Genomic DNA, 17903 nt, shown 5'->3' on the forward strand with positions numbered 1-17903 from the left:
TCCAAGACAGTTATGGTCAATGAACTAATCACTGTTCATAATCTTGATGTGATTGGCCTGACTGAAACATGGCTTAAGCCTGAATAAATTTTTTATATATATATTCCCCTTTATTACTTTTCAACCCCACCATCCTTTCCCTACTTGGAGTAAATTAGTGAACAACAACGCCCAGGCCTCTACTTCCGGTCTATACTTACTATCTACACCTTATGGACAGAGTTAATTTTACAATAATTCTATATATATATATATATATATATATATATATATATATATATATATATATATATATATATATATATATTTATTTATTTATTTATTTATTTATTTTTTTTGCTCCTGAACTTCTTCTACTCTCAACCTCTCCGATCATTTTCATGATGTCCATCCGGTTTGCTTCTAAATGCCATATCTTTCTAACTGTGCTCTTTCCCAAAAGCTCCCAACATACAACCTATATACTTATTATGGACACAGTATGCTTACATTATTAGCTATCTTTGTTATTATTTGTTGTTATTTGTTATTAGTCCCATCCTTCAACTCTATTCAATACCTCCCATCTATCTCTTAACACCATCCATATAGGATTTCTATTTGCCATATATATTTCAACCGTACTGTGATATTTTACAAAAGTTCTGAACCTTTCTATTCTCATTGCTTCTACAGATTGTGAATTAAAAATAAACATTTTTGCTAAAAGTATTATTATATTATTGATTGATTGACTATGACTTTTCAGATCACCCAGTAATGCTATCTGCAAGGTTAGTTCCAGGTAAATATTGCAATCCTTTAGCCATTCCTGGACCTGTGTCCAAAAACAAGCTACAAATGGACAGAACCAAAACAAATGATCTAATGATTCTATCTCTTCACAGCAAAATCTGCAGAGCTGGGAAGATTGTATCCCCCATATAAATAACATTCTATTGGTAGCAAGAATTGTATATAATAATTTAAATTGAAAGATTCTAATTTTTGAATCCGGTGTCGTTTTGCGTGTCAGTTCATAAACACTATGCCATGGGATCGGTACGTCAAAGATCTCTTCCCAACTATTTTGCAATCTATATGGGACGGCTGTCAATCCTTTGGTCCTTAAGTGAAACTGATATACTTTTTTATTTATCACAGTTTTCCTTAACCAATTATGTTCTTTAATGCAAGGCCGACAGACAAGTTCCTTACTTTCTCCCCCTTCAACTTTCCTCTTCCACTTTTGCGGTAAGGCTGCAATTATTTGGTTGTAATTTTGGGTAGAGCAGACATTTCCATATGTTTTTGTTAGCTGCATGTGCGACATAACTCCACCAGTCCTACCGATGATATCATTTACGAAGATTATACCTTTTTTAAACATTCTGTCAAAAAATAAAGGTTTTTTGTCAATTAGTATATTTGAATTTAACCACAATATTTGTTGCATTATTTGTTCTGTCGTTTCTGGAGGATTAAATTGAAATTGCAACCAACTTTCTATGGCTTGTTTTAGAAATAGTGACATTTGGGAGATTATTTCCTTTTCAAATAACTGAAAGTGAGAGGTTGTAATCTGAATAAAGGGAAAAAGGCCTTTCTTGAACAGTGGGTGAGACAATCTTACTAATTTGCTTGAGAACCAGTTCGGATTTAAGTATAACTTTTGGATGACTGAAGATTTTAGTGATAGGTCTAATGCTTTAATATTTAATAATTTCTGTCCTCCGAATTCATATTCATTATATAAATATGCTCTTTTAATTTTGTCTGGCTTGCCGTTCCAAATAAAATTGAATATTTTTTTCTCATATAATTTAAAAAACTGTTTGCTAGGCGTAGGCAAGACCATAAGCAAATAGGTAAACTGGGATAATACTAAAGAGTTAATCAGGGTGATTTTTCCACAAATTGACAGGTATCTTCCTTTCCATGGTAGTAAGATCTTATCTATTTTTGCTAACTTTCTATTAAAATTTATTGAAGTGAGATCATTTATTTCCTTTGGGATATGTATTCCAAGTATATCCACATCACCATCAGACCATTTTATTGGTAAACTACATGGTAATGTAAAAATTGTATTTTTTAGTGATCCAATACGTAATATAGTACATTTGTCATAATTTGGTTTTAATCCAGAGAGGTTAGAAAATGTATCTAGATCCTCTATGAGGCTGTGGAGGGATTCTAGTTGTGGATCTAAAAGAAAACATGAATCATCTGCGTACAATGACACCTTTGTTTTTAAGCCCTGTATTTCTAATCCTCTGATATTATTATTGGATCTGATTTTAATAGCTAACATCTCGATGGCCACAATAAATAGATATGCCGATAGTGGACAACCTTGTTTCACTCCTCTTGACAGTTTAAAACTTTCTGAGAAATAGCCATTATTTACTATTTTACACCTAGGGTTACTATACATGATTTTGACCCATTTTATAAGAGATTCTCCAAAATTGAAATGCTCCAGGCATTTATATATAAATTCCAGTCGAACTTTATCAAATGCCTTTTCGAAGTCTGCTATGAATAGCAGGCCTGGTTTCCCATATTTTCCATAGTGTTCTATTGTTTCCAATACTTGCCTTATATTATCTCCAATGTATCTTCCATGTAAAAAACCTGTCTGATTAGAATGAATAATATCCGACAATACCTTTTTAATTCTATGCGCTATACATTTTGCTAGGATTTTTGCATCACAACACTGAAGTGTAAGGGGCCTCCAATTTTGTAAATGGACTGGATCTTTATATTTTCCACTTGTATCCTGTTTCAGTAATAATGAGATCAGACCTTCTTCTTGAGTGTCAGATAATCTACCATTTACATAGGAGTGGTTAAAACATGCTAATAACGGTCCTCTTAGTATATCAAAAAAGGTTTGGTATACCTCGATTGGTATGCCATCCAACCCTGGAGTTTTCCCGGACTTAAAGTCTTTAATTGCATCCAGAAGTTCCTCCTCTGTAATTTCACCTTCACATGAGTCTTTCTGTGTGGCTGTTATTTTGACATTATCAATAGAAAAAAAATCTCTACAATTAGCTTCAGTTAGAGGAGATGGAGGCGACTGAAAAGAAAACATATGCTTAAAATACTTTGTTTCTTCCTTCAAAATATCATTAGGTGAATTATGGGTGACTCCGTCAATTGTAACCAGTTTCATTAAGTTCTTTTTGGTAGCATTCCTATGTTGAAGATTAAAAAAGAATTTTGTGCATTTTTCCCCATATTCCATCCAGTTTGCTTTATTTTTATAATATATTACACTTGATCTTTCTTGAATAAGTTTTTCCATTTCTTTTTGTTTTTCCTCTAATTTATTCTGAGCCTCTATGTTACAGTTTTTATTTCCATCTATCTGTTCTGTTAGACTTTCTATTTCCTTTCTTAGTATAAACTCTTTTGACCTAAATTGCTTTTGTTTTCGAGATGAGTACTGAATTGCATGGCCTCTAAAGGCACATTTAAAGGTGTCCCATACAATAAGCCTGAAGAATTTAATGTGTTAAATGAGGCCTCTCCTCCTGGTTACACTAGTGACCATATCCCTCGCGCATCCCGCAAAGGCGGAGGAGTTGCTAACATTTACAATAGCAAATGTCAATTTACCCCCCAAAAATGACTGCGGTTTCGTCTTTTGAGCTTCTAGTCATGAAATCTATGCAGCCTACTCTATCACTTTTTATAGCTACTGTTTACAGGCCTCCTGGGCCGTATACAGAGTTCCTCACGGAGTTCCCTGAATTCCTATTGGACCTTGTAGTCATGGCAGATAATATTCAAATTTTTGGTGACTTTAATATTCACATGGAAAAGTCCTCAGCCCCACTCCAAAAGGCTTTCGGAGCCATCATCGACTCAGTGCGTTTTGTCCAACATGTCTCCGGACCTACTCATTGCCACAGTCATACCCTGGATCTAGTTTTGTACCGTGGAATAAATATTGTGGATCTAAATGTTTTTCCTTATAACCCTGGACTATTGGACTACCATCTTATTACGTTTGCAATCGCAACAAATAATCTGCTCAGACCCCAACCAAGGACTATCAAAAGCCGTGCTATAAATTCTCGGACAACCCAAAGATTCCTAGAGGCCCTTCCAGACTCCCTCCACCTACTCAAGGACGTCGGAGTACAAAAATCAGTTAACGACCTAACTGAGGATCTACATTTAACCTTGCGTAATACCCTAGATGCAGTCACACCCCTAAAAACAAAAAAACTTTTGTCACAAGAAACTAGCTCCCTGGTATACAGAAAATACCCGAGCACTGAAGCAAGCCTCCAGAAAATTGGAACGGAAATGGCGCTCCACCAAACTGGAAGTCTTCCTACTAGCTTGGAAAGAAAGTACAGAGCAATATCGAAGATCCCTCACTGCTGCTCGATCATCCTATTTTTCCAACCTAATTGAGGAGAATAAGAACAATCCAAAATGTATATTTGATACTGCCGCAAAGCTAACTAAAAAGCAGCATTCCCCAAGAGAGGATACCTTTCACTTCAGCAGTGATGAATTCATGAACTACTTCGACGAAAAGATCATGATCATTAGAAAGCAAATTACGGACTCCTCTTTGAATCTGCGTATTTCTCCAAAGCTCAGCTGTCCTGAGTCTGCACAAAACTGCCAGGACCTAGGATCAATGGAGAGACTCAAGGTTTTTTATTCTATATCTCTTGACATATCTCACATTCATGAAAATAGTCATGGCCTCTAAACCTTCAAGCTGCATACTGGACCCTATTCCAACTAAACTACTGAAAGAAGCTACTTCCTGTGCTTGGCCCTCCTATGTTGAACATAATAAATGGCTCCCAATCCACTGGATGTGTACCAAACTCACTAAAAGTGGCAGTAATAAAGCCTCTCTTGAGAAAGCCAAACCTTGACCCAGAAAATATAAAAAACTATCGGCCTATATCGAATCTCCCATTCCTCTCAAAATGTTTAGAAAAAGCTGTTGTGCAGCAACTCACTGCCTTCCTGAAGACAAAAACTGTATACGAAACGCTTCAGTCTGGTTTTAGACCCCATCATAGCACTGAGACCGCACTCGTGAAGGTGGTAAATTACCTTTTAATAGCGTCAGACCAAGGCTCTGCATCTGTCCTCGTGCTCCTAGACCTTAGTGCTGCTTTTGACACCATCGATCACATTATTCTTTTGGAGAGATTGGAAACCTTAATTGGTCTACACGAACAAGTTCTTGCCTGGTTTAGATCTTATCTGTCGGAAAGATATCAGTTTGTCTCTGTGGATGGTTTGTCCTCTGACAAATCAATTGTACGTTTCGGTGTTCCTCGAGGTTCCGTTTTAGGACCACTATTGTTTTCACTATATATTTTACCTCTTGGTGATGTCATTCAGTAACACAATGTTAACTTTCATTGCTATGCGGACGACACACAGCTCTATATTTCAATGAACCATGGTGAAGACCCAAAATTGCCTACCCTGGAAGCATGTGTTTCAGACATAAGGAAGTTGATGTCGGCAAATGTTTTACTTTTAAACTTGGACAAAATAGAGATGCTAGTTCTAGGTCCCAAAAAACAAAGATCTTCTGTTGGATCTGACAATTCATCTTGATGGTTGTACAGTCGTCTAAAAAAAAACTGAAGGACCTCTGCGTTACTCTGGACCCTGATCTCTCTTTTGACGAATATATCAAGAATTTTTCAAGGACAGCTTTTTTCCATCTTCGTAACATTGCAGAAATCAGAAACTCTTTGTCCAAAAATGATGCAGAACAGCTAATCCATGCTTTGGTCACTTCTAGATTAGACTACTGCAATGCTCTACTCTGGCTACCCGGATAAAGCACTAAATAAACTTCAGTTAGTGCTAAACACGGCTGCTAGAATCTTGACTAGAACCAAAATAATTGATAATTACTCCAGTGCTAGCCTCTCTACACTGGCTTCCTGTTAAGGCTAGGGCTGATTTCAAGGTTTTACTGCTAACCTACAAGCATTACATGGGCTTGCGCCTACCTATCTCTTCGATTTGGTCCTGCCATACATACCTACACGTACTCTACGGTCACAAGACGCAGGCCTCCTTATTGTCCCCCCCCCCCACCGTCTCAGCCTCCAGTATCTATGCTGCAATAGGGCTAGGGTCAGTCTGTTATATCTGGTGTTATTCTCCTGTCTAATCCGGTGTCCGTGTGAATTTAAGTATGCTCCCTCTAATTCTCTCTCTCTCACTCCCTCCCATCCCGGAGGACCTGAGCCCTAGGACCATGCCTCAGGACTACCTGGCCTGATGACTCCTTGCTGTCCCCAGTCCACCTGGTCGTGCTGCTGCTCCAGTTTCCACTCTACTGCCTGCGGCTATGGAACACTGCCCTGTTCACCGGACGTGCTACCTTGTCCCAGACCTGCTGTTTTCAACTCTCTCTCTGTACCGCACCTGCTATTTCAACCTCTAAATGCCCGGCTATGAAAGCCAAGTGACATTTACTCCTGATGTACTGACCTGTTGCAACCTCTACAACCACTGTGATTATTATTTGACCATGCTGGTCATCTATGAACCTTTGGACATCTTGGAGAAAAATCTGGCCTTAATGTCCATGTACTGTTATAATCTCCACCCGGCACAGCCAGAAGGGGACTGGCCACCCCTCAGAGCCTGGATCCTCTCTAGGTTTCTTCCTAGGTTTCTGCCTTTCTAGGGAGTTTTTCCTAGCCACCGTGCTTCTCCATCTGCATTGCTTGCTGTTTGGGGTTTTAGGCTGGGTTTCTGTATAGCATTTTGTGACATCGACTGATGTAAAAAGGGCTTTATAAATCAAATCTGATTGAAATTTGATTGATAGAGTTATGGTCAGATTTGCCAAAGGGAGGGCGAAGGAGAGCCTTGTAAGTGTTTCTGTGTGTTGAGTAAAGGTGATCTACAGTTTTGTCTCTAGTTGCACAGCTGACATGCTGTTAAAAATTAGTTTCAGTTTCCCTGCAATAAAATCACAGTCCACGAGAAGTGCTGTTTCTGGATGAGTATTTTCTTGTTGGCTTATGGCCCTATGCAGCTCGTTGAGTGTTGTCTTAGCGCCAGCATCGGTTTGTGGTGGTAAATAGACAGCTAGTATGGTCTGCAGCTTATCATGAGGTATTCTAACTCATGCGAGCAAAAACTTGAGACTTCCTTAACATTAGAGATCACGCACCAGCTGTTGTTAACAGAGACACACCCCTCCCATCTTACCCGAGGCTGCCTTCCGATCTTGACGATGCATGGAAAAGCCAGCGAGCTGTATATTATCCATGTCCTTGTTCAGCTACGACTCTGAGAAACATAGAATATTACAGTTCTTTAGGTCCCGTTGACAGGATAGTCTCGAACGGAGCTCGCCAGTTTGTTCTCTAGTGATTGTACGTTCGCCCACTAAACAGAGGGCAATGGCGGTCTAGAAACGCTTTTTCATTTTCTGTTGCAAAACGTTTTTCTACAGTGTACATTTCCTCACCTTGATGAAGATGTTGCTCTGCCATATCTCACTGAAAGGGAGTATGTTTTCTCTAGGTCTCTGTGTGCTGTTGGAATGAACAATGGGCTTAATTTGATGGCTAAAGAGCTGAGACATGCTAAACACTGATATCTGATGCACCTACCAACATTGTGCCCTGTCACGCCCCGTGGTGCAGAACCAGGGTGTTTGATGCACACGCACACACACACACACACGGACGGACAGACACACACAACACACAGACGGATAGACAAACACACCTATACGGACACACGCACACACTGGGGCCAATGTGTTCCCGATTAACTTGTTGAATCAGCTTTGTTAAACTGCCCCACAGGATTCGGATAAGTGATTGTCATTGAATCTGCATAATTAGGAAATCATGGCGTCGGAATACAAATGCTCCAACTAACTCAACTCCACAGACGCTCCCTCTCCCCTGGCCTGGCAGTAAACCAAGCATGAATAATCATTAGGTACACCGGCACTACAGGCGGAAAGAACACTGTCGCTGCATGATACATATTTCATCCACATTCTTGCGGAGAGTGGTTTGGAGCTAGGTCTGTTTGAGAGAGACTCAGAGAGCACAGTGTTGTGGTACTAGGCTACAGACACTTTGAAGTTGTCACCCACTCTGGCTCTCTGTACGGAGGGTCTCTTTCTCACTCTCACTCACTCCTTCCCTCTCTTTCTCTCTCTCTCTCTCTCTCTCTCTCTCTCTCTCTCTCTCTCTCTCTCTCTCTCTCTCTCTTTTTCTCTCGTTCTCTTGTGGTAAAAAGCACATCTTATACAACAGGTCTGGCAGCTAGCGGCGGTTAGGCTTTATCAGTGGAGCAGAGAGTGGTGTTAGCTCTTAGTGCTCATTAGGGACATGTCATTCCCCTGGGGAACTGTGTGGCGCCCAATGAGAAGTGACAGCAAGGCCAAACAATGGAGCCCCATCTTTACAGGCTCTGGAATTGTCCCCAGACACACACACTCTTCACGCATGGCAGTGACTGGCCCTCTAACCACCGAACCACACACACACGGGCACACATGTACACGCACGCACACACACACATCTGAGCACAACAGCAGTGTTTTAGGGACAGCGGGGTGTTTGTTCAGCTGCACTACACTGGCTCCACTGTAGTCATTGTTTAACAGTGTTAATGTCGACTCAGTCACTCTCATCATCCATACATTCATGCTGTAGTTTTATTTAATCTATGATGTAGTTCATCTTTGTGGTTTGTTTGGTGCAGTAACAAACACTAAACTCTTACATTCTCAGCCATGCTCTCCAAATAACCTCATAGCCATAACATAGTTTTGAATAACATGTTTTGCTGCTCTCTGCTGGCATCGGTATGAATTGCACTTTTCTCCTTTTCTTACTTGACTTTTTTTGTGTAAAATGTGCTTTCATTATTGACTTGATAGTATAGGAATTTTTGGTACCAAATTAAATGCGATGTTAAATGCATGATTTGTGTTATTTTCTCTGTTGTAGGATTCACCAGATTACATCAATGTCCAGGAGCTGAAATATCTTGACATGGTCATATCAGAGGCTCTGCGCCTCTACCCCCCTGGTTTCAGGTAAGAGCCTCAAGTCTTTTTCCCATATAGTATGATAGTATTAATAGTATTGATATTATAAGAACGATTCACAAGATACACAAGACAACTCTCTTATGTACTGTAAATGGCCATGTCCCCCATGTTCCATAGTTCACCATTTCATTATGCGCATTGTGAAAACTGAGCAACCATTTTGTTTCAGGTTTGCCCGTGACGTTGACAAGGACTGCATGGTGAATGGACAGTTCCTACCCAAGGGAGCCACCCTGGAGATCCCTGCAGGCTATCTGCACTATGATCCAGAGTACTGGCCTGAGCCAGAGAAGTTCATCCCTGAGAGGTAGGCGGCAGTCAGTCAACTGTAGCTCAGTAATCATGTTCCATTTCTATGGGTCTACTATAGAGAAGTCTCAGCACAGCTACAGTACACTCAGTCACTGCCTCACATTATGTCCTACTGTGGATGTTCTGTACAACATTGACACGTGATAATACAACACAGAAGGCACATTCAAGTGTACTAGTACAGTATCAGAGTGTATTCCATACTGACCACTGAGGCCTCTTACTCGCCCATACAGATTCACAGTGGAGGCCAAGGCCAGCAGACACCCGTTTGTGTACCTGCCGTTTGGAGCGGGGCCCCGCAGCTGTGTGGGCATGAGGCTGGCCCAGCTGGAGATCAAGATGGCCCTGGTGCACGTCTTCAGGAAGTTCAACATTGTGGCCTGCACAGACACCAAGGTGGGTTAAACCTCTGAGTCCCTATTCTCTAAAGCGTCTTAGAGTAGGAGTGCTGATCTAGAATCAGAACACCCCTGTCCATATAAGCATATTCACTACGATCTAAAAAGCTAAACTGATCCTAGATCACCATTCATACTGATACGCTTTATGAATACGGGCCCATATTTCTTCTTTTGGCACTTATCCCAACCTACATTTGTAAAGGTCATGATAAGATTGAAAATACAGAGTCACATGTATACAACCCAGTCTATGCTGTACCCTAGCTCTTTAACACGTTGCTCGTCTACATGTATGATGCAGGTTCCTCTGGAGTTGAAGTCTCACACCACTCTCGGACCCAAGAATGGCATCTATGTGACAATCACTAATAGAGAGATAGAGGGAGAACCGGCGACTCCCCCTGCAGAGGAAGAATAGAAGCTCTGTTCTCTGTCTGCTCTCCAGACTGTAGTGTGATTTCTATGAAACTGATATATTATCCATCCAACGACTGCTAATTTTAAGGCTAAACATAAAGTAGCATTAACCTAGCCTGGTCCCAGATCTGTTTGTGCTGTCTTGCTAACTTCTATGGTTATTCTCACACGTTTGGCGCTTTCACTTTATGTAAGAGTTGGCAATACAGCACAAACAGATTTGAGACCAGGCTAGCATTAACCTCTTCTTTAACTTAAAAATCTAAATTCAAGTGCCTATCCTCTGTCGCTGTTCCTTCATCAACTATGGACTGGGCTGAGGATCCGGACTGAATGTGAGCAGAGGAGCAGTAGCATTACTATGCTCCCATGCAGTGGTGGAAAAAGTACACAATTGTCATACTTGAGTAAAAGAAAAGATACCTTAATAGAAAATGACTCAAGTGAAAGTCACCCAGTAAAATACTACTTGAGTAAAAGTCTACAAGTATATGGTTTTAAATATACTTACAGTGAGGGAAAAAAGTATTTGATCCCCAGCTGATTTTGTACGTTTTCCCACTGACAAAGAAATGATCAGTCTATAATTTTAATGGTAGGTTTATTTGAACAGTGAGAGACAGAATAACAACAAAAAAATCCAGAAAAACGCATGTCAAAAATTTTATAAATTGATTTGCATTTTAATGAGGGAAATAAATATTTGACCCCTCTGCAAAACATGACTTAGTACTTGGTGGCAAAACCCTTGTTGGCAATCACAGAGGTCAGACGTTTCTTGTAGTTGGCCACCAGGTTTGCACACATCTCAGGAGGGATTTTGTCCCACTCCTCTTTGCAGATCTTCTCCAAGTCATTAAGGTTTCGAGGCTGACGTTTGGCAACTCGAACCTTCAGCTCTCTCCACAGATTTTCTATGGGATTAAGGTCTGGAGACTGGCTAGGCCACTCCAGGACCTTAATGTGCTTCTTCTTGAGCCACTCCTTTGTTGCCTTGGCCATGTGTTTTCGGTCATTGTCATGCTGGAATACCCATCCACGACCCATTTTCAATGCCCTAGCTGAGGGAAGGAGGTTCTCACCCAAGATTTGACGGTACATGGCCCTGTCCATCGTCCCTTTGATGCAGTGAAGTTGTCCTGTCCCCTTAGCAGAAAAACACCCCCAAAGCATAATGTTTCCACCTCCATGTTTGACGGTGGGGATGGTGTTATAATATAAATAATAATATGCCATTTAGCAGACGCTTTTATCCAAAGCGACTTATAGTCATGTGTGCATACATTTTTACGTATGGGTGGTCCCGGGGATCGAACCCACTACCCTGCCGTTACAAGCGCCGTGCTCTACCAGCTGAGCTACAGAGGACCACGTGTTCTTGGGGTCATAGGCAGCATTCCTCCTCCTCCAAACACGGCGAGTTGAGTTGATTCCAAAGAGCTCCATTTTGGTCTCATCTGACCACAACACTTTCACCCAGTTCTCCTCTGAATCATTCAGATGTTCATTGGCAAACTTGTATATGTGCTTTCTTGAGCAGGGGGACCTTGCGGGCGCTGCAGGATTTCAGTCCTTCACGGCGTAGTGTGTTACCAATTGTTTTCTTGTGTGACTATGGTCCCAGCTGCCTTGAGATCATTGACAAGGTCCTAGTTCTGGACTAATTCCTCACCGTTCTCATGATCATTGCAACTCCACGAGGTGAGATCTTGCATGGAGCCCCAGGCCGAGGGAGATTGACAGGTCTTTTGTGTTTCTTCCATTTGCGAATAATCGCACCAACTGTTGTCACCTTTTCACCAAGCTGCTTGGCGATGGTCTTGTAGCCCATTCCAGCCTTGTGTAGGTCTACAATCTTGTCCCTGACATCCTTGGAGAGCTCTTTGGTCTTGGCCATGGTGGAGAGTTTGGAATCTGATTGATTGATTGCTTCTGTGGACAGGTGTCTTTTATACAGGTAACAAACTGAGATTAGGAGAACTCCCTTTAAGATTGTGCTCCTAATCTCAGCTCGTTACCTGTATAAAAGGCACCTGGGAGCCAGAAATCTTTCTGATTGAGAGGGGGTCAAATACTTATTTCCCTCATTACAATGCAAATCAATTTATAACGTTTTTTACATACATTTTTCTGGATTTCTTTGTTGTTATTCTGTTTCTCATTGTTCAAATAAACCTATCATTAAAATTATAGACTGATCATTTCTTTGTCATTGGGCAAACGTACAAAATCAGCAGGGGATCAAATACTTTTTTCCCTCTCTGTATGTATCAAAAGTAAAATTATAAATAATTTTAAATTCCTTATATTAAGCAAACCAGACGGCACCATTTTAATGTTTTATTATTATTTATATTTTTTTATGGATAGCCAGGGGCACACTCCAACACTCAGACATCATTTACAAATGAAGCATGTGTGTTTAGTGAGTCCGCCAGATCAGAGGCAGTAGGGATTACCAGGGATGTTCCCTTGATAAGTGCGTGAATTGCACCATTTTCCTGTTCTGCTAAGCATTCAAATTGTAACGAGTACATTTGGGTGTCAGGGAAAATGTGTGGAGTGAAAAGTACATTTATTAAAAGTAAAAGTTGTCAAAAATATAAACAGTAAAGTACAGATACCCTAAAAAACTACTTAAGTAGTACTTCAAAGTATTTTTACACCACTGCTCCATTGGTAAATGACAATTTGCACAGAAAAAGTGAGGTTGGGCCAGGGGCGGCTCACCTTTTTAATCAGCCAGTGTGCTGGACGGAGGTCAAACCCTCCAAGAGGCCCCTGCCAATGGCACATTGATCACCACAGTGATTCTGCAGGACTAAAGAGAGGGAGGGGGAGAAGCATGCTGGGGGAACTGTGAGCTGGGGGGAGGGGAAGACTGTGGCAAAATGCTGTTCTTATTACAATAGGACAACATACCTTGACCTCTGTATAAATTAATATTGATATCCATTGTTACTGAATAGTCACCGCAGGACTGCATTAAAGGGAAGGATCAATTCAAAGTATGTTAGAACATGCCCATGAACTATTAAAGGGATAGTTCACCCAAATTACAAAATGATATAATATTGGTTTTCCTGTAAGCAGTCTATGGATAAGGTAAGAGAGCGATCCATGCTTCAGTTTGGTTTACCAGTCCTCTGTCTCCAAATGCTATGAAATATCCTTGTCCATAGACTTCTTACAGGGTAAAGTCATCCAAATGTTTTTGTCATTTGGATGGACTATCCCTGTAAGGATTTGTATAGGCTCCCAACAGCTCTATGGCTGGAAAGCGAGTCTTTGCAAGCATCCTTGCAATTATCCATCCAATCAATCATAACAGTGTAGGCATTGACTAAATGTTATAGGACTTCTCTTTTTTTTCCCCCTCACACAGATTTCCCAATCTTTCATCTTTAAAATGCAGCTATGATTTACATGAAGGTAATATTCATAGGATCACGACTCGAGGAGAGAGGAAAGCAATATCAGCTCACTTCATTTCTCATTGCCTCTTAAGTTGAAAAGCTCTGATGTTACTGTGTGTGATTTTTATTAAAGCTTGACTGTATGTGCTTTATACCCATGGGATGGTGTTAATTGTGTTGGATTGGAGTGTTGCTCTGGAATTTGATGTTACATATTCATTAAATGTGAAATCAAAATCAGGGAAAGATGTTATCAATATAATTTCTGAAATATTCCATTTTAATTGACAGGAATAATGATGACATGCTATGAAAGAGTAAATGCAAAGGTGGAATAAATGCTGAAATGGGACAAATCTCTCCACAATCATTCAGAATTTCTGTGTAACATTTAATAGTTCATGTTTTATCTATTTAGGGTCTGATTTCTTGAATATTGGATATGTTTCTTGTCAATGAGGAAGACAAACTGAGTGAAGAGCCATTTTATTGCAGTGTAACAATTTATAATGTTGTAAAGATAAATATCAAGTTGATAGTGTAAATAAGAAAAGCGCATGACAGGATTTTTCACAACTTTAACAAGATATGTATTCAGTACTCAGCTTAAGAAATTGATATTTCACATTACTAGGAATGTTTAAGTTTGACACTGTACAGTTATTTCATATCCACCTCAAGGAATACGTTTTAGCTATCACCTACCTAAGAGAGAAAACACATCATAAGATATTACAATGATGTCTCTGACATAAGAATTTCCATGTGTACATTAATATAGAAGAACCAATGACCATTAGATTAAGTGGTCCTCTGTAGCTCAGCTGGTAGAGCACGGCGCTTGTAACGCCAAGGTAGTGGGTTCGATCCCCGGGACCACCCATACACAAAAATATATGCACTCATGACTGTAAGTCGCTTTGGATAAAAGCGTCTGCTAAATGGCATATTATTATTATTATTATTATTAAAAAACCTACCCGTGTTCTAGCGGTTACAGGGCCAAAGACCCTGGCACACATGTATGGAGTTGGCATGAGTTCAAATCTGACCCAGTGCCCTTCTGACTCACATCTCTCTCCATTTCCTGTGTTCTCGCCGTTGTTCTATCAACAATAAAATATGTAAGGAGTGGGACTGCCACACTCTTTAGAAAATGAAATATATAAAAAGAGCTCAATCCTCTGCAACTGTTGTGCCATGTGTTATGTTATTCATTACATATTGAAAAGGAAAATAAAACATCTTAGGGCTCAATTCAATCCATATCGCCGAAGTTCAGCGCAACTTCAATGTAAAGGTAATTTCCAATTGAGCCGGCATATGCAGCATTTACCGTGAATGCAGTCTCAGTGAGCGCGGGAACATTGCCTTTAAATTTCAAATCGTGCTATAGCGCTGAACTTCGGTGAATGTGGATTAAAACGAGCCCAAAATACTAACAAAAAAGATAGCCCTAAACCTAAACCCAATTCAATAAATCACTAGCCCCAATTCAATAAATCACAGAAATACAGTAGGTAGAGCATGTGAGAAGACTGTTAGCAAGTCACAAAATATCTGTTGTCTTCAGTGCAAGACATTGGTATGGACCCCTATGGATTTTAGGAGTACTCAATTAGGAATTCAGGATAAATCTGATGTTTCTCAAACACAACAAAAATGGATGGGTTGTGTTGTGAGTCGACACAGCTGTCGTAGAGGACCATGCTGGTGCCTTTCTGAGGGGGACGACGGTAATTGTCATGTCCCTTGGTGAACTCTCCAACCAAGACCAGAGCCACAAACATGATCTTCTGGCTCCTGCTCTGAGACTTGATGTAGTTGTTGGAGAATGAGGCATCTCTAGCAAAGTAGCTCCCTGGAAAATAACAATGACAGCGCGTTAGAGACATTTCAAAGGTCTAGCAGAAACATTTGCTTTTGTGTGACTATTGATATAGCAATAGAGAGATTTACCTTGACCATAAGGTGTTCCATTGACACCGCAGGTCCTCCAGTCAAAGTTCTGTTCACAGATGGCATCTATGATAGACTCATCTGTGCCGTGAAACAAGTTTCTCTCGTAAACCGGTTTCCCTCCATTCTTCTTCATCATCTGTTCCTTCTGCCTAACCACAAACACACAAAACAATACATTAAAAGGGATAGTTCAGCGATTTTAAATATTAAGATATGTTTGTTTCCTTACCTTGAAAGCAGTCTATGGACAAGGAGTGGCTGCAATCCATACATTTGGTTTTGTTAAACTAGCCACTGCCAACAAATGCTTATACAGTAAAACCTCAAAGATACGAACCTCAGAGTTGCAGACTGACCGGTCAACAAACAGGAAATATCAAACCAGGACATTACATTTTGCAAGTTTGAAATGTCATGCCTAAATAATCTCTTAGCTCTTTACACTGGTGGGAATTGGCCTATATGAATAGGGCTAAATTTTAATGTTTCTTACAGAAGAAATATGACAAGCATATGCATAACCATGGTAGCGATTGAAAGACAACAGTTTGGAGTTGATGGTAAAATTATTAGCCCAAAAGGTCAAGACACAACAGGGTGGCAGGTAGCCTCGAGGTTAGAGTGTTGGGCCAGTAACCGAAAGGTTGCTGTTTCAAATATCGGTAGGGACCCTGGCCGTGACCCCACTCACTGCAAATACTCTGGATACGTTCAGTAACATAACAATATTCCTGGGAAATGTGGGGTAGGTGCAACATAAGAAAAAAATGACAAGGGTTTGAGTGAGAGGACTAACTGGTGTTTCCAAGTGGCCACACAGCTCTCCAAAATGTGGACAGTTCCTAAGTCATTTCAAGAAACTTTTATGACTCAAAGAAGAGTCTTCAACAATAAGGTGCTTTTTTTAGCTCTCCTAGCTGTGCCGTTGAGGAACAGCAAGCACACTTGTAGTTGTTTTCTTTGGAATACCCTGCAATCACACAATTTGGACTCACATTTGGACTCACAGGTGTTTGGCTTGCTTGTATGGCATCAAAGCCATATTTATTATAATCCTCAAAATACAATTTACAGCATTTCCCTCACTCAAATACAAAATGTGCAAAAGTTGCCCAATTAGTAGAAGGGATGAGGGCAACTTCTTGTCGTGCGAGATGCTCATGTTCAGAGTAGCTGTCAGTCAAAACCCGTACAGCGTAGAGTATGAGCGGTGCCCAATTTGACTGGAGCTCCAGCCCCCTCGCCCGCTCCAATTTCGCTCCAGTAGCGCTCACTTCTCTTCACGAGCTCAGGGCATACCCGGCCCAGCATGCATTTGTAGGCTACTTGTGTGCTGATATAGCCCCTTGCTTTAGCTACTGTCCTGGAGTTCGCAAAATATTTTAATAAAGAAACTGATAACACTCAGGTGCAAAATCAAGGTGACTTACAAAGATGAGGACCAAGAGCAAGAGAGTGCAGGGATTTAGTGTCCACAACTAAAGAATCATTGTGGAATCTGAAAAGACACGCATGCCGAAAGCATGTTGGTGTACTTACTACATGCTAGCTAAGTGTGTCATTGTAGCAAAGTATTCAGAAACAAAAAAATCTGATCTCTTAAAAGTTTCGTATATTTTTAATTGATTTTGGCCCAATAGGCCTGCTGACATATTACCTCTTTCAAGGAGCTTTCCGTTTTGATAGGGTTATTTTGCCAAAAGACCTTTAGGCCTAACTATAGAAAAATAAAAACAACAACTATCCATCCCTGCCCAGCCTGGCAAGAGTGGCCCGAAGGGTGTTTAGCAACCCCAGTGGCTCTGCCAGTGTGGAGAGGGTATTCTCAAATCAAATGTTATTGGTCACATACACATATTTAGAAGATGTTATTGTGGGTATAGCGAAAGGCTTGTGTTCCTAGCTCTAACAGAGCAGTAGTATCTAACAATTCACAACAATACACAAATCTGAAAGTAAAATAATGGAATAAATAAATATATAAATATTAGGACGAGCAATGTCGGCGTGGCATTGACTAAAATACAGTAGACTAGAATACAGTATATACATATGAGATGAGTAAAGCAGTATGTAAACATTATTAAAGTGACTAGTATTCCATTATTAAAGTGGCCTGCGATTCCATGTCTATGTATATAGGGCAGCAGCCTCTAAGATGCAGGGTTGAGTAGCCAGGTGGTAGCCGGCTAGTGATGGCTATTTAATAGTCTGATGGCCTTGAGATAGAAGCTGTTTTTCAGTCTCTCGCCTTCTGACCTCGCCTTCTGGATGATAGTGGGGTGAACAGGCCGTGGCTCGGGTGGT

The 17903-nt window shown here is 40.5% G+C and overlaps 2 protein-coding genes across 2 annotated transcripts in view; one reads left to right on the forward strand and one right to left on the reverse strand.

The window, feature by feature from the left end:
* LOC311135141 (thromboxane-A synthase-like) overlaps window positions 1-10774 on the forward strand; it is a 140252-nt gene extending 129478 nt beyond the window's left edge. The window contains exons 11-14 of the mRNA XM_084169035.1: window positions 8982-9070; window positions 9255-9392; window positions 9634-9796; window positions 10103-10774. Coding sequence (XP_084025161.1) covers window positions 8982-9070; window positions 9255-9392; window positions 9634-9796; window positions 10103-10219 — 507 coding nt within the window. The 3' untranslated portion in view covers window positions 10220-10774. The remainder of the gene's footprint in view (window positions 1-8981; window positions 9071-9254; window positions 9393-9633; window positions 9797-10102) is intronic.
* Window positions 10775-15238: 4464 nt separating this feature from the next.
* The window catches only part of LOC311134932 (protein mono-ADP-ribosyltransferase PARP12-like), a gene marked incomplete at both ends in the record, with an annotated part of 51864 nt that continues 49199 nt past the window's right edge, over window positions 15239-17903 (reverse strand). The window contains 2 exon segments of the mRNA XM_084168698.1: window positions 15239-15495; window positions 15594-15745. Coding sequence (XP_084024824.1) covers window positions 15239-15495; window positions 15594-15745 — 409 coding nt within the window.

The sequence above is a fragment of the Coregonus lavaretus genome (genome assembly GCF_964263955.1).
Source record: "Coregonus lavaretus genome assembly, chromosome: 9".
Lineage (NCBI taxonomy): Eukaryota > Metazoa > Chordata > Actinopteri > Salmoniformes > Salmonidae > Coregonus > Coregonus lavaretus.